Here is a 26347-nt window from a genome sequence, read left to right on the forward strand (position 1 = left end):
TATGGTGGATGAATGTAGTGCGTGTTATTAATAGACAATTTTTCCATTCATTTTTTTTCTCCCCTATTCCTGCATTTTTTTGTTGACTTTTTGGTCTAGAATTGGAGAAAAGGGATCAAATTTGCAATTCATAGCAGTTTTGGGTAATACTGATGATATTACAGTGGAGGGATAGGGGGTGTCGTGTCTTTCTGCAAAGCAATCATTGTGTCGGAAGTGAGATTTTGACCCCAGCAAAAAATCTAAACAGTCAACTCCCTACAACCAGCTCCCCTATATGCCTATAATGATTGGAACCAACGGAATATTGAGCAAAAAGCTACATCCTGTGATGTTAAAGCCATTTAACATTGAAATCAATGGGCGAATGGGGGATAAACACGTACGCGTGGAATCATAAAGACTGTCATTGAGTCAATTGGCGGTGTTTCAATTCCCCGCTTGTACGCGACAAGGAGTAGGGTCGCCTGTTGAGCCTCGTGGTTTGACCAATTAGATAATTGAAGGTCCAAAACCCAAAGCTACAAAACTATATTTGTGAGCAATCGTCAGACGGCAGCTTGATTCCAGAAGGGAAAAGATGTAGCAATTTCTATCAGCAGACTCGCTGGGGCTGGCTAGTGTTTGAGGATGACTTTAGTATTGTAATCTATACTATGCTTGTATCCATGTATCCGGCTATTATACATAAAATGTAAAAACGACCTGTTGCATTGTTATAACTACTGAGAAGACAAACGTCTTAAGAAAACAGTAAGAAGAAAATACACAACGTGAAGGGGAAGCAAAGACAGCTTGAGCCAAATTCTAGACGATCACAAGGCTACTAAGATATGTAGTAAGAAAAGATGCATGGGTCATACGCCGGAGGTGGCGACCGGTTTAGGATCACTTGCTCTCCACCTCTGACAAAAAAACCATGGTGCTACAAATGTGGCCATTTCAGTGTCAACTGAAAGAACAGACATTCTAAGATACTTTCTTAAAATACATCCGAGGGTTGGCTGAAAAGTTCTAACCCTATCTGTGAAAGATGGCCGAATGGCTAGCGCGTGCGCGTTGTATCATAAGGTCTGACATTGAGTCAACTGGCGTGGTTTCGATTCCCCGGTTGTACGTGACAAGGTGTAGGGCGTCTGTCCAACCTCCTGTGTTTCCTCAGGATCCTCCCACTACTAAAGACCCCTATGTGCAAGCGAATTATTGAAATAAAATTGATCCATATGTTAGTCCCGAAAGGTCCTACTAGTTTGTGTTGAGTGGACATTAAACCCAATTTCTAGGGGGAGCCTCACATACCTGACAAGCTACTTGCGGAGATTACTGAAAGATCTAACCGGAATTTGGTGTCTACTCTATGAAAAAAAAAACTTGCAAAATCTTTAGAGGTATAACATGATTGATGAAATTCAATGGGATTCTTCATCTCACTAATATAATAATGTACACAAATTCCATACAGATTGGATGAGTTTAATGTGCACTCAACACAAACTCGGTCATTTCGGGACTAATAAATTTATTTCAATAATTTGCTTGAGCGTAGAGGTCTTTAGCAGTGGGAGTAAACTGGACAACTCGGAAAAAACCCCACGAACAAAAGCAAGAAGGCATAGATTCAAGCCCCAAACAATGTAGGTGCCCCAAGCAAGGAAATAGACACCTTATATATTTATTATATATTTTATCATATACACTTCACTGGATGACCTTACAACTGATATCATGCATTGACACATTCAATTTTCATGACAAAAAATGCTCAAAAAATAAAAATTAAAACTATCAATGAAAATCATAGATCAATTTTTTTCAACCATAATTATTTCTGTCTTATTTGATCATTCTTCACTCATAATAATAACCAAGAATTATATACACAATTATTATACAGACATTACAACAACATTCAAAAACAACAAACATCAGTCAAATGTCATTATTATTTCAAAATCTTTTTGATTTCACCCTTGGTAAGAATATCCCGAGCAAAGTTATTAAGACATTCTTCGTTCCAATTACAAGGGACAAAATCATTTTGATGAGTGGTGGCTGAGCATTTGGGTTTACAGCAATACCTTTTGTTGGACGTGGCACATCGGCAATGCCTATCATGTTTTGATGCCAAAGATTTCATGGAATTTACAACATGGGTAAGTGTAGACAGTTTTTCTAAATGATGACGAAGAATTCTCCAGACACTGTTCCAGGAAACTGTTGATTTTGAAGGAGCATCATAATGAATATAATCTTTTAATTCATCAATATGAGTTTCAAACAGTAATTCAATACACTGCTCCTTTAAGTCATCCATACCAAGTTGTTCAGTAAGAGAAAGTAATGAGATAAGTCGGCCATCAGGATTTTCTTTCAGATCTTGACACAAACAATTAATACAGCGTTTCTTTAATCCTTCAATTTGATATTTGTCTGTAAGTGGTAGTAATCTTTCAGATGCATCAGCTGAAAATACACAACATAACAATCATTACCTGTCTGGTGGTTATATATATATAGAGAGAGAAATGGGGTTTAAATGTCTACTCGACACAAACTAAGTCATTTCGGGACTAACATGGTTCAATCTTATTTCAATACTTCGAATGCGCATAGAGGTCTTTATCAGTGGGAGGAAGCTGGAAGACCTGGAGAAAACCCACAAGGTTGACAGGCGACCCTACTCCTTGTCACGTACAACTGGGGAATTCAAACCACGCCAGTTGACTCAATGACAGACCTTATACAATGTGCACACGCTAACCATTCGGCCATCCAACCCCCCAGGTGGTTATATAAGAAACATATATAATCAAGACAATTACATTGGATCCTATTCCATTCCCAACATCATTCTTATAGGCTATAATAATTTAATAATTAAATTCAAAATTGAAAGCCCATGCAGTGTAAGATTTACATATAGTCTTATGTAATAGGCAGGCAAAATGAAGCCAGGGGCTTCAAAGTCTAGGGGGCTTCCGGCCAATGTACATGTAGTATATAAACATTTCCCACAACAACTGTAGTCTTAAGCATCTGTCATAAAAACATCATCCTCGGATAATTTTGTCCAATTGTATTTAAAACACTATTTCATCTTCCTCTAGTCGGGGGATTGGGTTGGGGGTTCATAAGTGGAAAATGGGGTCACAGTGGCTAAGGCGCTGGCTCGCTAGCCCGGAGGTCGGGTGTTCCATCCCTGCATTGGCCAAGAAAGTTCATCCAGATTTTCCGGTGTGGTTCCCCCTTGTCAGTGATGCAGGACGGAGGGCCTGACAAGGATAGCTGTCTAGTCAATTGGATAGGACAAAAAAAGGAGGTCCTGTGTACACATTAGCATGCACGTAAAAGATCCCTTGACAGTTGGAATTTGATATAAGAGTAGGCCGTAGTGCCGCTGTCCAGGCAAAATTTCCCTCATAGCACAATGTATGGAGTATGCCCGTCTTCATTAGCCCAGTTCGGAGCAGTACAGTAGGATGTTAAACCCCATTTCATTTCATTTCATAAGTGGAAAGGCCTAAAGCCTCACTTCCTCTAAATCCACCACTGAATATGTTTACACCACATACAAATCACAATTTCAGAACCTCTTAATTAATCAAATATTGTTAAATTTACTTCCCATCCAACATCTAAAAAGTTTTACTGAAAAATTGCGATATTTTATTCATGTTGGTAATGGCAGTACTGATCACTATTGTAGACAAGGGCTCACCTGATAACACCCCAGCATCAGGACTAATGTACTTTAATAACAACTGGACATCTCTAAATGATTCTGAGGGCAAATCTATTTTTTCTGCACTAGCTTCTTTAAAGTGAGATGATGTTAACATGACTTTAAACACAGGCGATGCTGTTATAAGAACATAGCGGTTAGTATGGAGTTGTTTCCCTTCCACAACTAATGTCAGATCCGTATATTCTGTTTTCAATGTGAAGTCTTCATCTTCTTGTTCAACATCTCTAGCTTTAATTGGTTCACCAACAGATACCTCGTCGTAGTCGGAACCTGCGGATGACATACTCTATTGTCGTATTTTCGATTATAAATATCACTCAATACAATGTGCAGAACAGCTGACCGTTTAAAGCTCAACACTAAAGAGCCTCGATGACAATAACAGAACACTTTTTACGGATTGGGTGGGAAATACAAACGGGCTTATTGTTTTATCGCTTTACTTTCGTAGGTTTGTCTTGTCGGTTTTGTTTTGCGCGTAGAGCATTTATTAAAATTAATGTAACTAAAAATATTATGAAATCAATAGTATACCGATAAAAATAAATGACTAATGTACAATGTGAAATATTTTTATAACTTGGCATTAAACTTGGAAGGTGCACTGTGGTCCGTTGGTTGTGGAAGTCCCCTGTGCCTTCGATCGTAAGTAAATAAGATCACTAGAAGTCTCACCGACGTTAATAATTAAACAAATTGAACTGCGGGATAAACGTAAATTGTTGGTTTTGCCATTATGGATATAAGTTAACAGAAATATGATATTTCAGAGCGTGCATTGTGCCAAAGCCGACTGAAGGGTGTTGTTCGTCTGGCACTGAGACTTTCGGCATTAGTGTGATCATACTATCATGACAGTTATGAGGTCAGGCGCGGATCCAGGGGGGGGGGGGGGTCCCCCCCCCCTGCTCAGCTACATAAATTTTTTTGTAAAACACCCTTTTTTATGAGAAAAGTGTCATAATTGTGCTTTATCCTTTATCGTCAGATGGTGCGACGGGATGGACACTCAAAGCGCGAGATAATGATATAGACATATGTGATATCACAATTAATGCTTTGCATCAATAAAATTGAATCACAATGTTATCGTATTAATTCATAATAAAAATTGACGTCAAACAGGATGTTGGATTTCTCTGTTTAAAAAGATCAATGTGTATGTTTATACGCCAAAATGACGATAGAGACCATGTATTTCTCAAAAAAATTCAAGCCGGGGGGGGGGGGATACATTTTCTCAGGAACCTGGCAAACCCCCTCCTGTAAAAATTCCTGGATCCTCCCCTGGAGGTTATAAAAATAATTCATTTTTACTAGCGTCCTGCAGCACTCCTGCATCGTAAATAGTGCTGAGCCGAACAAAGCAAGCCATGACATTTTTTTGCTGGTAATCACGTTCTCTAAAGGGTAGATAGGCTACTAAGATATTGGTAAATATTTGTAAAGACTGTAAAGGTGGGGGGGGGGCTATATTGTAACACGATCTTGAAAATATCTTTCATGCATTTATTGTAGTAGACCAATGCTGACCACTTTAATCCGATCCATGATAACTATTATTGCGTTTGAACACATTTTGTCATCTACCTTTTCGATTGTACTTGTGGTCGACGGAATATTAACACCTGAGTAATTCTATTAACTCATTCCCTAGCATTTAATGTTTGGCAGTTTTTCCATAGCCCCCGAGCTTTTTTTTTTAGAATTGTGCCTGAAACACCATATGATGTTATTAATTACCAGATGTGCAAAACATGTATCGATACATCTTAACGTAGAGGCTTCTTTGGAAAGGTAAATGATGTCCCCTTTGAACAGTGTATGAACTATATATGGTACTAGAAGAATGCCCGGCTTCGCTCGGGGGTCATAACCCCGAAACCGGAAGTGGTAGACTAACGCCACCTGGCCTATGTTACTCCCCGGTCCGAGCTACCCCTATACCCCAAATTTCAGACTTGGGGCAGACCTAGTGTAGCCGCCAATCCCGAACAGACAGACAAACAGACAGACAAACTTCACAAATACTAGTATAGAAGATTGATCTAATGGCAGATTATATGACTTGTGTGTGATTTATATAATACGGTATGGGCTGTCTTATGGGATATGTGGAGATCATTGACGATAGTGTTATGTTGGTTGGACTGATAAGAGCAACAGATATGAGCAACAAATCACCATTGACGACCCAAATTTTAAAAATGTTCGCGGAGGAGGGAAATTGCAATTTTTGACATTAGATACTATTTTGGTTCTGGAAATCTGGCTTTTTATGTCATTAAGCTGAAATCAGTTTGATATTTGCGGAACATGATGTTTATCCAGCTAAAACATCTTGTTAAATCTTGGGCAATTGTTTTGAGGCCACCGGTTATATCCCAGACACACACACACATGCTATATTTTCATCAACGATCACATACGTCAGGAGCTATAATTCTGGAACTGCTTTAGCTAAAAGATCAATATCGATAGGAACCATTATTAACCCACTACTAACAATCTTTAAAAAATTAATGAAAGTCGGTGAAGATTGACGTCGTGTACGGTAATACGTTAGTATCTGTCAGGGGCCATAACTTGTAATATATGTGTGTGTGTGTGTGTGGGGGGGGGGGGGCACTACCATATTAACATGTCTGCGCACAAACAAAAAATAAGAATGGTATTATATCTAACTTAAGAGTGATGTTAGAGATAGACGCTTAAATTGGTCCTTCAGTGAATGTTACTGAATCATTAAAACCATGTAGCCTATTTCATAACAGCAAATGGCAGGCGCGGGGGGGGGGGGGGTGGCTTTTTTTGAAATCATACGGTCGGTCATTGGGTCAAGCAGCGTGGTTTCGATTCGCCGCTTGTCCGTGACAAGGAGTAGGATCACCTGGCCAACCCTGGGTTTTCCCCTTGACCTCCGTGTACCCCCCACTGCTAAAAACCCCTACGCGCAGACAAAATACATTAGTGACAATCTCCTGCCAACTCATCTAGAATCTCTAATAAGACACGAACTGTCAAATTTGTATCTGGCAGTGTTTTGTTATATTAGTGGTACTGATATTCTTATTTCTACCACTTTCAATTGTTCCACAAACACTAGTACAGTAAAAGGTATTATGTTATTTATTGTCTGTGTCCTTCGTTCGAAATTGCTACAAACAACATTTCTTTTAAAAATTAAATCAAAACGTTATCAATAATAGAAGTAAATCTGTTTGTAGGATATAAAAACATCATAATATACATAATTATTTTGTAAATAAAATTTACAATACGCTTTTTACAGTTAAAATGATTCGAGTCGGTGTTGGGAGATATCTGATTCTGTGTTCCACTGTCGAAAGTATAAGCCAAAAACGAAACTACAATAAGTAAATAAATCGACTTCCGTTTAATATTTCTTAACGAACATTTTTAATCATTTATATTTTGTCACACAGCCAACCGAAACAAAACGCCATATCAACTTAATTCAACGCTCTGTTTTAAGACATAACTGCTTTAAAATATTTAAATTTGGTTACAGCCATGAATTCGTACAATTACAGACGGTAATATTGTTGATGTGCGTAATTATGGTTGTATAATTGAAAAAAGAAGCCATTTAATAAATGAAATTAACATAATAATCAAGACTATTCAATATCAATTTGGTTGCTATATACATCAGAATGTAGGAATATGCATGTAGTAGAATCATCAACAATTACGAACAATACAATTAAAGTTTTATATTCATACTGATATTGAGCAGTCCCAATTATATTATAGTAAATAAAGTTAATTTATGCGGAATGAAAGGCCTTTATAATAGTCCCGGGCAACTATATAATATGAAGCTCTGGGATGCTTCTTCATAAAAAATCTCCAACTTTCATTTTGCTAGCGAGTTTTGCCAATTTTTACTAAATTAAAGACCGTGTACGTACCTAGATAACCATGTTTATATACTAGGAAAAGTCATAATAAAAGAAACAAATTCCTTAAATACGTTACATAATTAAATCTGGGGATTATTTTTAAACGGCTCAATATTCTGATTGGAAATTTTCAAATTGGGTAAATAAGCTATTTACATGTATTCATATATAAGCTTGCATGTTGCCCCTGGCTAAAAATGTCATTGGGGCCCTTGCATCGACAGTGAAAAGGGGTCATAATTATTCTGGTCACTGTCCTCTAGTTATACACAAATGCTATTTGTATGTTAATATGGTAGATTTATATAGCACAAACATAGTAAATGACATTTATTTATATATGGTAAAAATATTTGAGAGCTAATTTGGGGGCACGTTTAATATTGGGGCCCCTGGCTGCAGCCCAGTCAGCCCCCAGCCCTTAATCCGGTCCTGATACATTGTCGTCTGATTGCCATACTTCCATCCACTTTTATTTAGGATTTCTTTTGAGATCTGGGACTGTCCCTTAAACCGAATAATAATTATACTATACATGTATAATAATACAAATAAAGAGCTAGGTGGGTCTAATAATATGTTTGTAGTTTGTTTTTGTTTTAATAAAAGGGTTTTATAATAAAAAAACAAATATTAGACGTCCAGTTTTAATATCATAAAAAATATCAGGCGACTAGATTTTAAGTCAGGATGCATAGATGGATCACCTAACTGCTGGGCACAATATCATTAAATGCGAATCAATTTCATTTATATCCTGTTCATTAACTAATTTTAAAATAATTTCAATAATACTAAACATGAAATTCAGATCACAAGCTATCAGGACTTTCTTACGGTGTACATTATTCACGTCGCCACAACTTTAAGTGACAGTTTGCCGTATAACGCCATAACCGACGTGTCGATCTGTATTTTAAAGGCGACTGAATTTGTTCTTGGGGTTGTGAATTCTTTAAAAAAAATTGTAATAGTAGTTAATAAATAAAATATAAAAAATCTGCAACGGTTGCAGTTCATCTTTAAGATGTATTTATAATTATTTACACTATAAAACTACCATCTAAGGATGGCCCATATTTTACAAACATGATTGATGGTAATATACAAATCAATGATCATGAATATACAAATGATATTTTTTTACATTTAATACAAATATGGTAAAAAAATTTGAAAAATAAGGGATCATTAAATAAATATAAATTTAAGTGAATGGTGGAATCAAACTTAAACTTAACATAGATAAAATAATGAAATATGATTTAAAGATAGTTGTTGCTGCTGATATTTGTCTGGTTAAATCATCCTGCTCATATAAAACTCTATCAACTATATGAATAACACCATTCGTTGCCCCTAGATCGCTGTGTATTACCCTCGTTCTCTGTCCTTTATAGTAAAGTTCAATAACTAGTGGAAATTGGAAATAAAATGAAATAATGTTAATTGCAATGCAGAATAATTGTCGATTTGCAAATTGCGCTATGTGCTTTTGTAAATTCCAGAACAGTTCTTTACGCAATCACTCTTTCAATCTTAGAAGACTAAATGGTAAGAATTTATACAATAATTTGACTCGTCTATTCAGTAACCGGAAATTCTAAAATCTATATCAAGTGTATCAACATTTTTCCCTATAAATGTTGTAAATAATATTGGCTGTTAGCGGCTAATCAAATGACTCCTGGTGAAGACGTGGACAAGTCGCCAGTACGACAAAATAAACCTCGGCAGCACGACAAAATAACCAGACAATCGCCAGCTTCACCATTCTGTGATGGGGTCAATTCTGTCATATTGTCGACTTGACGCCTTCAACTTATTCATAATTCAACGCCACCTTTGTCCCTTCAGGAGTAGAACTCTAGCTTGCGTATTGTTGCACAATTATTAAAGATACTTTCCCGCGTACAAACTGTGATTTGATGATATATTTGGACTATAAACATATTCAAACTAATTAATCTATCAAAATCAAACATTTGCTACAAATCCCTCTCAAAACTTTGAATTTGCCGGGGATATCCATAAATAAACTGTTGTTAAACGCCATGTATATCACCTTATTTCATTGTGAGAGGTTCCATTTTTCAGAATGTATTTTCCTTGTCCACCTACCATACATATTGAGGCCTAAGTAAATTCTTAATTATTTTCTGTCAACCCCCTTTTTCACTGTTTAAGTCTTTTGTACGTTGACACACCCCAATGTTCCCCAAACCGCCTAACCATTTAATCAAGAAATAACAACCGCTCCCTCAGCCAAGCTAGCACAAAATAAGCTGGCACACAACAGTCGGGTTGCCAGTAAGTGATATCCTGACATTTTGCCCAGTGCTTGCCTCATGTGTGTTTTTCGGGTAATCCAATATTTTTCTAGTAAGATTGGGTGTCTATACTTTTCATACAATATACCAAATTTGCCATACTTTTATTGGAAATAACCACCCCATAAATACTTTCGGGACAATGTATCTTTAAGGCAAGGCAACATGTCGCATAAAAAAGACGACAAAAGTCGACAAGTACCAAAGAAAGGACCCAACGGCAAAACTAAATGTAGAATATCATTGTCGGGTTATTTTGTTATGTTTTTGGATTGATTTTGTCATTTTGTCGTACTGTCGACTTGTGGCTGACGATTTAGATGATATTTAAATGGCTGCTAACAGCCATCATAATATAACTATAAAACTCGACATCGATTGCATTATGAATGGTTAAGAAACAGGGACAAACTCATTGTGGACCATTATACCAGGAATACTTGTTGTGTATACAAATTGAATTTCCTGCACATCATCCGAATCATATACTAATGGATGTCGTATTATAAAGAAATTTTAACTCACTTCTTTTATTGATTTTATTTAATCGTAGATAATCACCATTATCAGCTTGGAGATTGTGTGATCCAAAACCTAATGTGTCAATATAGATTTTTTTACCCAATATGATATGCCTTTTCAACACCTACAATATACAAAATATCAAGTTTAAGTTAATTAATATTGTGTTAGCTATGAGGAAACGATTAATTGATTAATTTTTGTCTCCATGAATTTGGGGGTGGGGGTGGGGGCGGGGGCTTTTCTGGGTATCGATAATGGGCAACGATCAACAACGACAAAATATAACTCGGAAAACGAAAGAAAGCCACTTACGAATCGCAGTCGATTTCTGTTATCAAGAATTCTAAGTCCCAGTTCTGTCATCTGGAAATTATCTATGGCAGTTCCATTAGGAATAAACACTGTAAACTCACATAACCTATTACTCTCTCCACATCCACCTGTTAGCAGCGGGCTATTGGTATTTGAAGTCCTAGTGTTAGAATTCTGGGTATTCATATTTACACTAGTTTGAGTATTAAGGTAAGTGTTTTGTGCTCGTGCTGCTGTACTGGGACACGCTGGTAGAGTTGCCGTTATTCTAGTATCTTTCAAGTACCTGTTAAGATTGGTAATACTGAGAATGTATGACGTTTTTCTGAAATGAAAGTAAGAACATAATATTTCAATTACGGGTGACTACACAAACGGATGTATTACATTCTAAAGAAGTGCTACATGTAAGAAGTACTACATGCAAGACGCACACTATATGCAAGAAGTATTACATGTAAGAAGTACTACATGTGTACTGCAGGTAAGAAGCACTACAGGTAAGAAGCACTACGTGTAAGATGTCCTACATGTAAGAAACATGTAAGAAGTACTTTGGTAAAAAGTACTACATGTAAGAAGCATGTAAGATGTACTTAGGTAAAATGTACTACATGTAAGAAGTACTACATGTAACTACATGTAAGAAATACTACATGTAAGAAATATGTAAGAAGTACTGCAGGTAAGAAGTACTACATGTAAGAAGTTTTACATATAAGCATACACAATTATTGTTGTTTCAATGTATAAGATTTGTCACTAGTAGTAGAACCTGTAGTCTATTTTCTGTTTAAATAAACGAGTTGTTAGGGTTAGTCCCGGTTATCTTTCAAACTATTGTTATTTATTCAAATGTTTATATCTCTAATTAATCCCATTTCAATTTGTTACTCGGCTATTGAATATTTGTTAACAAAATGGTTTAGTCCAGCAAGACTTGTGTTGACCTTTCAAAGAAATGGTAATTATAAAAGATGTACAGTAGATGTACACATAGTTTGATGAGATAGGCCTATAACTATTTAGTTTTTGTTTATTTCTTAGCTATTATGTAATTCATAGTACTGAGACATTTCATTTATCAATAAAATCTAAATATGTTTTACGAGTGAATGCGACTCCTATGATTACAATGATACATAATACAATGAAATTAATATATCTTGAAATTGGCGCTGGCAAATGATAGAATTCGTCATTCAAAATGGATTACAGTACTTGGCAAATTGGGGAATAGTAAAAACTGGTAGGTAGTTTTTTTTGTTTTTTTTAAAACGTGTGCATTATGTCGCATGGCAAGTTAACGCACATCAGTATAAAAACTTACAATAGCCAATCTTCACAATATATAAGTCCCGGGAGATCACGTGATGGTACACCAAATACGCCATCTATGTAATGTACAAAACCATTGGTTACACCAACATCAGGTCGCAATACACGAGCTTTAACATAGCCTCCTTCGACCCAGGTATCTGAAAATCAAAAGAACATCGTAACATATAGATTAAATTACTGTCTTCCGTATCCCAGATGGTCCATGCACATGTATCCTAGGTGGTTCCATGTACACGACGCACTACTTTGGTAGAAAAACTTTTACGGGGTGTTCTTTTGGGGTACTTGGGTGAGAAAAGAAACAGCATGGCCGCCTTTAGATCATAGTTTAAATCACCTCTAACTACTACTCGATAATTATAATTATAACGCCCGAACCCACAACAAAACCATACAAAGTGTCAATCTAAGTATAGAATTTCAATAAAACTTACCATTTCCTTGACTGTAAATCTTTACGGGCATGCCTCTATACTGTGATGTTGTCTCATATCTTGCTGTATAATCGCCGTTGACATTGGTTATCTCAAATGCTGTACCCGGCTCTAACATGGAACGTTCAAGAACCTGCAATGTTTAAACGTAGAATTAAACGTTTATCTATTTTTCCACACAGTTGGATTTCCAAAAGTTTATGTTACTATTCAAGCAGGGGATTATTCCAAATTTCAATGTTTTCAGTTCGATGGAAATAGATTTAAATAAGTAAATCAAACACCCAAAAAACAGTTGTCTATTTCACTGGTCTGATAGTTCCAGCACAAAATGCTGAATCATTCGGAATTTATCAACAAAACTGCTGACGGACTGTAAGGTAACCATGTAAATGTATAAGCTTATGATTTGATTGTTGTACACTGTAACAAAAATTTCCGTGAAAAAACGTAAAAAATTCCGGAAACAAAAATTACCAGGAAAATTTTATCCGTATTTGTTTTTCCTGTAATTTACAGAAATTCCCCCAATTAACAGAAATTCCATTTTCAAATACAGAAAAAAACCCTGGTAAATTTTGTTTCCTGACGATGATGAAGGTGATAAAAATTTCATTAAATTAACCATTGACTTTATATGCGTGCGTGAAATAGCTTTATTTAACGTCCGCTTCTACCGAAGTGATAACGCAGATAATCTTTAAACGTAACCTCCTTTTGCTAATATAAGAATCGAGAGCAAGGTATCACAAACCGCTACTCGTCAGTGATTGGAGGCTTTCAGATGTAAGTTTGCGGTATTATCAATTCGCAGGTAGACTCTGCCATAGAGACAAACCGAATTACACTGGCCAACCGGTTGTACTATCCGGATTTAAACGTGCTTGATTACCAGATATTACAATCTTAACACACGCAGCATTAAAACATATTTTTATATATTTATGAAAAAACTTACAATCTGATTTCCGTATGATGAATCACAATACACTTTATAGATCTTATAAATAATGGAAATTAGATATACATGACAATTAATATACCAAACTTTACAAAATATGATTCTTCATAATATGGTAAATAAATTGAAATGAACATATAACATGATGATTATTAGGAATGATTATATATGTATACGATTACTTATCGTTGCACCGTTTATCCCGTAAAATAACAGACTTAAGTCCATTACAGAACGGAATAAAACATTTTATCCCTAAATTTCAAGGAACTTCCTTGTCATTCCACCGTTTATTCCGTAAAATAACAGAATTAAGTCCATTATAGAAGGGAATAAAACATTTTATCCCTAAATTTCACGGAAATTTCCTGTTTAATACTGAATATTCTACAGAAATACATAAAACACGTAATTGGAAGAAATAGTTCACACTATTAACACAATTTCTCCCAAAAATCCATCGATTAACAGAAAAAAGGTGTTAAATTACGGAATTCGGCCAAATAAAAAATGGATATTTTTTACAGTGTACCTGGAAGTATTTCTTTATGTAGGGCCTATATAACTACATACTAAACGTAGAATTACGTATACTTTATCTACTTTTAACTATAATGGAGGATATGTATTAAAGGCCTGAAGATATTCCGATGGAACTGAAAGCGCTAGCGCATAATACTGTGTTTCTTTCCTCAACAAGTTAATTTTCATATATACGATTATTCGGTGAATGCTTGGGTGGGAGAAGGGGGGGGGGGGGGCACTATTCTGTAACAACAGTTGCAAACCGGCTTTTTATATTTCATCAAAAAGGTTTCCGAGCTTCAGATAGTTGCACTACTTAGGAGAGAGAGAGAGAGAGAAATGGGGTTTAACGTCCACTCGACACAAACTAGTTCATTTCGGGACTAACATATGTTTTTTTTAAAATTTTATTTACATAATTCGCTTGCGCGTAGGGGTCTTTTAGCAGTGGGAGGAAACCGGAGGACCCGGAGAAAAGCCACGAGGTTGGACAGGCGACCCTACTCCTTGCCACATACAACCGGGGATTCGAAACCACGCCAGTCGACTCAATGACAGGCACTACTTAGGACGAGGGCTTCTAAATACAATTCACTTGCCACCGATTTTTAATTTTCAGTAATAGTAGTAGGAATATTTACCTCATTAATGAGCGTTTGGTTATTATAAAAATCTGCACCGGGTATGTTTGTTAGAGCAGAAAATGCGTCATTATTGGGAACAAAGACGGTCACGCCACTCGGTTGAACCAAATAGTCTTGTAATTCTTTTCTGCCACGGTCAGTCAAAGCGTGAAAATTACTGAAAAAACAACAAGGAAGTACTAAATAATTTGATATAAACGTTTGATTCGTCTAACTAATGTCAGAGGGGATGCTCGATTGAACGTTCCAGAATTGAATTATCTCAATCCTAAAAATAGTGACAATCGAGCAAAAGGGGGATTTGGGAATGTAACGCATGCGCCGTCTGAATAAGAAAACACACCAACCAACCATGACAGCTGAAACATGTTCGTCGTGTTTAATTGCAATTCTGTAAATTCGTCGTTCTGGACAGGCAATCGTGCATCCCCAACGAACACTAAGCTACACGGGAGATAACCCATTGAATTTTACTAATTGTATAACTAAATGTGAAGACACCAAAATAAATTATTGAACTTGAATGCTCTGGGGGAATTCTCATTGTATTATATTGCCTACAGATGAAGGTAATGTCTTATGCCAGCTGGTTCGGATGTAGAATTAATAGCATTCTTTCTTTGATACCCTGTTCAAGCATGTTCCGCTTTGCAAAAATACACGATTTCTAAACACAGTTTTCAATTTTTCTTCAAGTGCGTTTTACTTATACATGTAATAGATTATTAAAAATACTACTTCACCCCATTGTCTCAGTGCCAAAGCTAAACTGTTTTATTTTTTAATTCCCATGTACTGAGCATGTATTGAAGGCATCGGCCAAGCTGGGTCAAGCTAAATTGCCATAGCAGATTATGTACGACAGTTCCCTAGCAAACTACAATATTGTGAAAGATGAATCTCTAATTGCCCCCCCCCCTCCACACACCCCAATGTGTGCTGTATACGGTCAGTTGCAAAAATCGCAAATGTCAGAGAAGGTCTAATAAGTCACTAGGGGTCTGCTATTAAACCTTTTTGTAAGCATTCATGAGACGAGTGTTATACCTGGCAGATCTGTCCAATTGTATCTGTTCTCTGGCAGTATTATACACAAAACCCAATACACTATCAATAATATGGATAGCACCGTTTTGAACTGTCATGTTTCCTTTGGTTATTTCAGCATTCACGCCCCCACCACTGATATACACTAAAAAGAATAACAAACTGTGAATCAAAACAAAACCCATCGGGTATTCTCCCGTTCTATCATCTCTTTAAAGAAATGTGTAAGTCACCCGACTTTATAAGGACATTCTAGCTAGGGGGAGCCTCACATACCTGACAAGCTGCGGAGATTATAGAAAGATCTAACCAGAATCTCCATCTCTCTCTCTCTCTCTCTCTCTCTCTCTCTCTAATTTTGCTGTCTTAAAATGTTTCAGGAATTACAGATACAAATCATATGTGACCACGTGGTTTCTAATTTATATTTTAAAATTAATGAACACATACCTTTGTCTCCCGTGTTCTTTTTAAATAAATTTCTACCATACATAGCATTAAATCCTTCATTGTGATATACATAAGATGTATAAATAACTTTATCCAAAATAACATGTTGCTTTATAATCTGAAATATGTATATCAATACACAATTAGTTGATCGTTACTTTTAATGTACATGGAAAACAGTCTTTTTCGATTGCTTCCTATTTTTTTAATAAATAAAGCTATTTTACACACACATATCGACGCCATATGATGTGACGTCCAAAGCACAACTACACTGTAAACCCAGCGTCCGCTTTTAGAACACCAAATACGCCATTTTAGAACACTATTTTGAAACAGATTTTGAACACTCTTACGCGTCTTTCTTCTATCAGATCACTATGTGTTTACTTTCAGAACAGTATGTGTTCAGTTTTAAATGGGTTTCCCTCTGGATTTTAGAACACTTGTGACGCGTAAAATGTGTTCTGTTTTTAGAACACTATACGTTCAACTTTTCCCCATTGGTCTTTCAACACATCGGACGCGTAAAACGTGTTCTTTTTAGAATACAATAAGGTGTTCAACTGCATGAAACAGATAATGAACACTAAAAGGTGTTCGGAGATCATATTTTGAATACCGTTCGTTCAGAATTTCACACACAGAGGGAACCAGGCGTTCTAAGCAGACACCGGATGTTCTGTTGTGAAAGACTCTCTGAAATTTTAACAAACATTTTAAAAAAAATGGTTAAATAGACTCAAATGATTTATTATTTTATATGATAAAAGCATGGCACAATTTAAAAACAATTTAAACATAGTTTACAAATTTATTTTATTTCCTAAATTTTATAATACAACATGAGAAGAGATAATGTGACAAAATATTGTTTGCGTCGATATTCTACTAGGCCCAATTAAAAAGATTCCCCTATTATAATAATATCCGAATCTGAATGTAATATTGTTGGCAAGTAAAAAGTTATTTGTGGTACACTTATTCTGTCTTCTAGTTCTACGTTTACTTTTCGTTCTTCTCTCTTCGCCTGCACACCATCCTGCACACCATCTAGTCGTTAGGATGGGCCTTGGCGCGCACATATAACTCTTGGCAAGAGTAGGCGGAAAATCCACCGCCTGGGTAAAATTTCCCTCATTGCACACGTGATGCTTGTTCGTCTTCATGAGCATAGGAAGATAAACTCCATTTCATTTCCCCACCTGCAATAGAAATATTAACACCAATTAAAACCCAGGAAACCGGTATAAGATATATATTGGAGGTGTAAACTATGTGTAAAGTGTAAACTATGTTTTAATAAATGGATATAATACCTGAGCATATGAACTTACCGTTTGAACGAATCTGCAACAACATAATTCTTTTCTAGAAGACTGTGCAGTCCATTCGGCGGCTTGTACCAATTTTATTTTTTCGTCATCTACTGTTACCGTGCACTATTATATTAAGGAAAAAACAAGATGACTAATTATTATAATAGAGGGTTTTAACAGCCTACTTATCTGCCCCGACTGGGCTAATGAAGACGGTTAAATAGACCATTCTACTAGATAAAAATATTCTCTCGAAAAATGGCTTAATACAGTAATATTTTTGGATATAAGCTTATAGACATCAATATATTGAAAATCATAGATGTGGACAATCGATTGCGTCTCTTATACCTTCCTTATGTGTCGCGTCTTCCATGGCCCGGTTGGTGCAGAAAAGTAGGAAGTTAAACCCCAAGGTCAGATGATTATTAATTTTGCATAAGGCGTTCTGTATACGTAACAGAATGTGTTCTGTATATAACAGAATATGTTCAATAAGAAACACCATGTGTTCAAACAAATGGAAGAAGAAAATAATTTGTCAAATTCGACCAAAAATCTCTAATACATGCGCTTTTAAAATAAGAGGAAATAATTTATCAACACAAATTAATATGCTTGACGAGGGTTTACGAGTTGATTTGGGAACACAGATCTAGGGCCAGGCCTAGTAGTTTATACAGGCCTAGGCTATTGTTAATCTAGCAACATAACCTAAATTCATATTTCTACTTCCAAATTCATATATCTAAGTTTCCCTGTTACTTTTGAAACAACTTGTCTACCTTATTAGAAAAAAAACAACAATACTTTACCTTAAATAACAGTTGTTGAAACAGTCAGAGCCTTAAAGTCAAACCAGCGTCCTGCAAATGGCGATTTTGAAAATAATCCGCATCACATGATGCGTCGTGCGCATGTCCGATGTTGAACTTGAACACATGGTGTCCAACTTGATGTTCCGGTATGAACACCCACTGAACACCATGCGTTCCTTACTGGTCTTCTGCGTCCGTTATGTTCTAAGTGTGAATGATTTCAAAGACCATTGAAAGGAAAAAGAACACAATGTGTTCAATTTTGAACGGATTTTAAGGATTTGCGTACGTTTTAGAACTGCGGTGTTCATATGTGAACATTAACGTGTTCACATTTCAACGCAAAATGTTCTAATAAGAACACATTCAGACGCGTCAGGTGTCCGTTGGATTTACAGTGTATGCTGGGCGTGACCTTAATGGTAAATCAAATTATCTGCTGGAGACTGGATAACTTATTCAAGTTGACAGAAGTATTATCTGAAGAAATTACCAGTGCTAGTTTTTGTGGCAGTGATCTGATTTCTTCTAACTTATCTTTGGGTATTTTATTAATAGCTTCATCAGATGGTAAAAATAACGTCAATCTGGTGGCCGATTGAAGTGGTAATATTGTATTAGCAAAATTTTCTCCATCTAAATAATTAACAAACTCCCGAAAAAATGCTGATCTGAAACAAATTAAAAATGCTGATAATAAAAATATATTTAGTTATAGATATTAATAATTCATACTCCTGGCAGTGATCAGAACTAATTCCACCCTTTTTCGTTAATAACTGCATATTTTCTGTGCCAAATATATATGAGTCAATATCAATAGATAATTTAATGTGAAGGACTGGTGTTAAAAGGGCGCCTATAAACATTCAAAATATTTAGATAAGACACAAATTTTACTAAAAGAAAAAGTATACACATTTTCGTCCATAATCTCATTCATAAAAACATATAGTTATATGTGCTGCATAAGAAGTTAGGGCGAACATTTCCGCGCGGCCTTTGATTTGCATATACATTTACGAATATAACTTCTGAGATTGCTATTTTGGCGATTGCCACAGTAAATATATCTGCAATAATACTATTATTAACCTCTTTCTATTACAACAATTCGCTGGGTTCCGTAGACATATTTTGAGAATTTATTACATTAAAGGGGTGTGGGTAATATTCGATAAAGAGATGACAGTTCTGGCTATTGTTGTTTTACAAAAAGTAGATAATAAAATGGGAATATGTTGAAAATTTCAATCCAATTACTTCAAACTAACAATCAAAATCTAGCTTCGATTGTCACTGCTACCGTTGTTACGATAATAAACAAAGTCTCGATTATCCCGTTTTATGGTAATCGAGAGTTGATTATGGTTACTTAATGTCTAATTAATAGTTTATATAACATCTAAGACACAAAGAAAGACCTACAACAGGCAGATTTAGTTCTTGCATAATGCCGGTTTTATCTAATCTAGGCTATATAGTTACTTACTGTACGTTGGGATATTTCGTATCAGGTATCTTTAGGTAAGAATAAGCGGGTCTTGATATGCTTTTTTCTAGAACTCTATCAATAACATGTACTATACCATTACCAGCTCGTACATTTTGACGAATAATCAGAGCACCATTGACAAAATATTCAGTTGTTCCTGCATTACCACCAATATCCTAAAAAAATACATGTAGATATCCAGGCAACGAATGTAAGCACACCACCTGCCTTTTGAAAGGGGGTGGTTAAGATTTAGGGCCAGGTGCAATAAATACTTATAAAACTAACGAAAGACTGCAAATCGCAAAACGGTGTGACATGAACAGCATTTACAAGGTTTAAGCAACAACTCTAGAAATAATTGATATTTGTCTCCGAAATTTGATAAGAATCCGAGCATAAAACAAAATCTCAAAAACAGTTCTGTAGACTGTTTAATAGGTTTCGGTGACAGGGGAAGCAACTCCAAATTTGAATCGAAAGTGTGAAACGCAATTCTCAAAAACTCTGACCTAGCTGTTGTGCACCTACAGGGTTCTCGTGACATGCAGTAAAGTTTGTGAAAATAATTGCCCTGGCCACCCTAAATTTTGATCGAGTTACAGTTTATAGGACAAAACTCGAACAATCCTTGTCACCAAACGGGCGGGCGGGCCGGCTGACATTGGTTGATGACAATATACTCCAACACGAATGTGGTGCACATTAAAATACGTTTACATTTCTTTTACGTTTTTAAATGAATTCTACGTTTATTCGATAGTAACTTGGTTGTTTAGAAGCAGGAGGTATTTACATATTTTAATGTATACAAAATTAAAACAAACAAAACAAGAGTTGGCTACATGTATGTATTGTCAGACGTATGGCAGATTTATCATAATAATGGAATAAAATACACATTACAACCGTACAAAGTGGGTACGATATTTCTTTTAAGATAGCCATAGACAGTGTTCGTCATCTCATGACCTCAATGCTTTATACTAAATTTAAAATAAATCAGTTAAAAATTGTAGCCTCTTTCTAAACTTCTAAAATGTACCGGAGAGCTGAAAAACGATAGGGGTCGTCCTTTTCATAACCCCAATTTTTTGCGTTAAAGAGCGAATAATGATGGATCGACGGACATAGGTGACAGCATAATAAAGCCATACCGAAATATGGGCGAATAAAAATAAGGATCATTATCAACTACTCACATTGGTTCTTCTAACCCTTCTATTAAAAAACAGTCGATTATTATTTATCGCCAAGCTGTTTTTGGCAATATTTTCAGTTATACCACTAGTCTGTAGCTCTTCACCAACTGCAAATAGAAACTTAATTTGAAAAAACGGGCTTGCAAATGTTCACTGTTTAAAATAAACATGGTACCCCCCTCCCCCCCCCCGCCACTCCATCCCCCCCCCCCCCCCCAAAAAAAAACCCAAAAAACAAACAAAAACAGCCCAGTCCTTAAGTTAGAAACCGCGATGGCTCAATGTGTGAGACGCTGTGTCGCTAACCAGGAAGTCTCGGGATTTTTTGGCTTGGTTTCACCTTGTCAGTGGTGCAGCACGGGCGGAGAAGGAACAATATTTAGTTTTTCGGATGGTATAAAAAACATACCTCGTGTACAAATTGGGGGACACTTAAAAGTACCTTTGACAGTTGGAATTCGAAAAATGAGTAAGCCGTTGTACCGCTGTATGGGTAAAATTTCCCTCATAGCACACTGCATGGCATATGCCCGTCTTCATTAGCCCTGTCCAGTCGCTGCAGAACATTAGGATGTTAACCCCAATTTCATTTTAAGCCCTTGAAAAGAAACTTTCATATGTGAAAGTACGTCATTTAAACGGGGATCACGTGGCTAAGTGGGTAAGGCGCTGGCTCGCTAGCCTGGAGGTCGGGTGTTCGATCCCTGCATTGGCCGAGAAAGTTCATCTCGATTTTCCGGCGTGGTTTCTCCTTGTCAGTGATGCAGAATGGAGAGCCTGACAAGGACAGCTGCCTAGTCGTTCGGATGGGACGAAAAACCGAGATCCCGTGTACACATTGGCGTGCACGTAAAAGATCCCTTGGCAGTTGGAATTCGATATAAGAGTAGGCCGTAGCGCTGCTGCCCGGGCAAAATTTCCCTCATAGCACACTGTATGGCGTATGCCCGTCTTCAATTAGCCCAGGTTAGGTTCAGAAGAGTAGGACGTTAAACCCCATTTCATTTCATTTCATTTCACGTCATTTAAACGGGCGACCAGAATACAAAGCTAGAGGGCACTTAAAGTTGTGTGTGACATATCCCACATTGATGATAAGTAGGATGATTCATTAATATCCCATACTTACTTGTAAAAAATCGAACATAATCTTCTTTTTCCGTCGGTACCATATCTATAATTTCCTTAAGTCTATAAGAAGGTAAGAGTTGGAAAGCAGTATTGTTTGGTACAAACAAGGTAAGTCGAATCTGTGATTTATACAATGCTTCTGTTTGTAAACCAGCTCCTTTAATTAATGTCTGAAACTGTATAAACATTAACATTAATATATAACATAACATAGCTTTCCTTATTCAAATCTGTAGTCTAATACCGCACCTAATCAAGTTCAGAAATCAAATGGGGTTTAATGTCCTACTTGTCTGCCATCTGGGCTAATGAAGACAGGCATACATTTACGCCATACAGTATGCTATGAAGGAAAACTCTTATTTCGAATTCCAACTGTTTAACGTCCACTCGACACAAACTAGGTCATTTCGGGACTGACATATATGGTTTAATTTTATTTCAATAATTCGCTAGCGCGTAGGGGTCTTTAGCAGTGGGAGAAAACCGGAGGACCCGAAGAAAAGCCGGGGATTCGAAACTACCCCAGTTGACTTCAATGACAGACCTTGTGGTACAGCACGCACGTGCTAACCATTCGGTCATCCCCCCCCCCCCCCAATGTTTATATGGAGTACAAACAGAAGTATTCTTATTAGTCCAAACATTATTTAACAAATTCAACGTATTTTGTGTTTTTTTGAGTTTTCATTTATTTCACAAATTGAGTGAGATCTAACGTCCTACTTTTCTGCACCATTTTTTTTACTCTTGAGTATATGGGTCTACGGCTTGATGCATCTATATAACATTATTTTGTTTGTTTTTTTTTAATTAATAAATTCAATCTTTTTTGTGTAGCGAGCTACTCGAATTAAAGGTTTGTAATAACAAAGACCCGTGAATTCAATTCTTAACTAAGATCTAATCTATGAATCCATAAATAAATATTAGTAATACATTAAGGGGTGGAACGTTATAAATATGGGCATGTATTATGTCACATTTACATGTAATTAATGCGACTTTCTTTCAAATAACTAAATACGAACCAATTAACCATGTATATTTTGAGCGGTATAAAATCACAATAAAACATACTAGAAATCACATTAAATCTGAACTTAATCTTAATAAAAATACAACGTAAACAATGCTATGTTTTGATATACGATATAATTATATTGACGGCCATCTTGAAATAATCTGGGTCACAACAGGTATCTCTATAACTTACCTGTCCACATGTCAATGTCAATGTTAAGGCATCAAATATATTATTGGCATTACTGGTTGTAAATGGATCGACAGCAACACATATTCCAACACAAATTTGTACCACCACAAGAGCAATGATGCCCTTAAACTTCATTCTTAACTGTAAACTCTATCGTTCGACTGTCTCATGTTAACAGTGTCTGCCGTTTGAAATGTACAGCTAAACGCGACATCTAGGGGACGTTTCAAAATGTCAAGAGTGTGACATCTCACTTCGTCTTCGTTAATTTATATTATGTAATCTTATGATGAATCAAATTAATATAGATGTCTTATTTATATTTAAGATTATTGATTATGTTAATTAATCTTGATCTCGGATTTTCTTTTGATTTACTTTATAGTGTAGCACGTACAGGTGAAAAGGAAGCTAGGATACTAACAGTTGATCCAGTTAATCCAGCATGCCACAAACTTTTGGTGTGATTGTATGTTGTAGAGAGGGAGAGAGAAATGGGTTTAACGTCCACTCGACACAAACTAGGCCATTTCGGGACTAACACATGGTTCAATTTTATTTCAATAATTCGCTTTAGCAGTGGGAGGAAACGGAGGACCCGGAGAAAACCCACGAGGTTGGACAGGCGACCCTACTCCTTGTCACGTACAACCGGGGAATCGAAACCACGCCAGTTGACTCAATGACAGACCTTATGATACAGCGCGCACGTGCTAACCATTCGGCCATCCACCCCCACCCCCCTCAATCCATATATAACGCAAATCATGTTCCTTATTAAGATTGGCTAGTCTGGAGGTCGCGAGTTCGCTCCCGGTGTTGGCCGAGAAAGTTCATCGAGATTTTCGGGCATGGTTTCCCCTTGTCAGTCAGTGGTGCAGGGAGGGGTTGACGAGAACAGCTGTAGTTGTTCGGATGGGACGAAAACCCGCGGTCTCGTGTACACATTGGCCTGCGCGTAAAAGATCCCTTGGCAGTTGGAATCCGATATTCGAGTAGGCCTTAACACCGCTGTCAAGGCAAAACTTCCCTTATAGTACATTGTATGGCGTATGCTCGTCTTCATTAGTCCAGTCGGAGCAGAACTGTAGGACGTTAAACCCCATTTCATTTCAGACTTACTGTGCATGCAATTTTAGTTTATAATTTGATTTTACTAGGTATAGTTAAAAATATCATACGGTTAGATAAAGTTCAATTCAACGAGTTTAATCGCTTGAAGGAACATTATCTTTAAACCCTATACTTCACTACTATATACTGCCATTGCAGTGTGTAAGTGGAGAACTCTAAGAAAACAGAATAAATTATCAAGCTTCAATACATATGTATTTTTAGCTGAACGACTTTCTGTCAATTCCATAAATTAATCCACACATTGTGATTGCCTATCTTATTAGCATCCATTCAGCCAGGTCATTGAATATAATACGTATTTTCACAATGAATAATATGTAATATTGATAAGAATGTCATGTGTATACTAAATTCGAGTATTACGTGTGATATGTGTTTTCTACAACACTTAGCTAAAAGTTTAACTATACTAATTCATGTAAAATGAAAAATAACACACATTTGACATTCACCACAGGGGAATGTGTCACCTTTACGTTTTAAATTTCAAAGAAATTTTATCAGATAACTAAATGACGGCGAAGTAAGTTAATTAATAATAATAATAAAAAAATCCAATTGACAATTGTGTAAAGGTATATTTTTTTTGTTTTTTTTGTTTTTGTTTTTTTTTTTAAAAAAACTACACTTAACATATTTGATAAACAAACTATAACCCATACTTATTTTATTTTGGGCAACGTTTTGAAAAGTATTTTCTCAACGGTATCCAGTTACTAAATCCTTCGAAGAGATTAATATTTGATAACATTTTAAATATTTTTAAAATTTTAAATCATTTAAAAGATTAATATCTGATAAAACTTTAAATCTAGATAAATACACATTGACGTTTAAATATTTATACTCAAAATCATAAATTAATAATATAGGTATTTTTTTTTAAAACCAAGAAAAAAACACATATATTTCACCGGAAAGCCATTTCACCAAATAATTTCAAATCTGTCGTTAGGGGGTGATGAACCCTCGGTTTGTTACCCAATGAGTCACATTAAACAGCGACTGTACCGCTATTTCAATCAGAGGGACGGTTTCAAAACATTCCGAATGGGTTTAGATGAGTAATCAGGAGGCTAAGCTACTCAAATATAATTTTGTTGATAAAAATATTAACGGGTTCGTCGAATGTGTTTCGAATATACACAATGACAATAGTTAATATTTGCCTTATAATAAATAATAACTTCTTACGGATAAAACGAATATAACTTTTGTTTGATTCAGTTACTCAAAAAAAAAAAAAAAAAAAAAAAAAAAAAAAAAATGAAAACACATATCGCACCTTTTTAGTTAGTGGTGGGGTTTAAGGTATCTGAGGTACGTTGTGTTGGGTGACGAGTCGTCCGACGCATGACCACTTGGTTAAAATGTCTATCGTTGACGCAAGTATTGGTGTTAATCCCAGCCAGCCTTTACCTGCCAGTTAGTAGTGTCAATTTCTCTGAGCTCTCTCCCCCCTCCCCGCCCCCACCGCCCACACCATTTTCCGAAAGCAAATTATTGACCAGATTTACTACAGGGGAACATAGCTTAAACAATCCGACAAAGCTACTCGAATATACATTTTGTAAGATTAAGATCAAGAGCTGGCCGTTCTTGGTATAATATTTCAAAATAGATATTGAAAAATGATTGTTATTACATTGAAAATTTCATTCATTTATGACTGCTTGAAGTTTTGACAAGATGTGGCATAGATTGTTTATTATCGTAGCAACGGTTCTTGACAGCCGAGACTAAGTCTCGATCATCCATTTTATCGTTAAATTTTTAAATATCGCATGTG

General features: G+C 36.1%; 1 protein-coding gene across 1 annotated transcript; it reads right to left on the reverse strand.

Annotated features, from left to right (window-relative positions):
• Nucleotides 1-6858: 6858 nt before the first annotated feature.
• LOC126816023 (transforming growth factor-beta-induced protein ig-h3) lies at nucleotides 6859-23617 on the reverse strand. Its single transcript, XM_050542157.2, has 13 exons — nucleotides 23422-23617; nucleotides 22204-22381; nucleotides 21075-21181; nucleotides 19870-20048; nucleotides 18871-19048; nucleotides 16241-16358; nucleotides 15791-15935; nucleotides 14741-14900; nucleotides 12614-12746; nucleotides 12169-12316; nucleotides 10839-11163; nucleotides 10527-10647; nucleotides 6859-9084 (listed from the first exon to the last, which is right to left on the reverse strand). The coding sequence occupies exons 1-13, from the start codon at nucleotides 23554-23556 to the stop codon at nucleotides 8879-8881; spliced, it is 2133 nt and encodes a 710-aa protein (XP_050398114.1). The 5' UTR covers nucleotides 23557-23617; the 3' UTR covers nucleotides 6859-8878.
• Between the last annotated feature and the right edge of the window lie 2730 nt (nucleotides 23618-26347).

Source organism: Patella vulgata, chromosome 3 (assembly GCF_932274485.2).
Source record: "Patella vulgata chromosome 3, xgPatVulg1.2, whole genome shotgun sequence".
Lineage (NCBI taxonomy): Eukaryota > Metazoa > Mollusca > Gastropoda > Patellidae > Patella > Patella vulgata.

What these genes read in the sequence shown, in the direction of transcription:
- LOC126816023 (XM_050542157.2), bottom strand. Translation starts at nt 23,556, where the DNA reads ATGAAGTTTAAGGGCATCATTGCTCTTGTGGTGGTACAAATTTGTGTT. An exon ending in TGACATTGACATGTGGACAG is followed by an intron (nt 22,382 to 23,421) that starts GTAAGTTATAGA and finishes ATGTTTATACAG; the next exon opens with TTTCAGACATTAATTAAAGG. An exon ending in GATTTACAGTCAAGGAAATG is followed by an intron (nt 12,317 to 12,613) that starts GTAAGTTTTATT and finishes TTTGATTTTCAG; the next exon opens with ATACCTGGGTCGAAGGAGGC.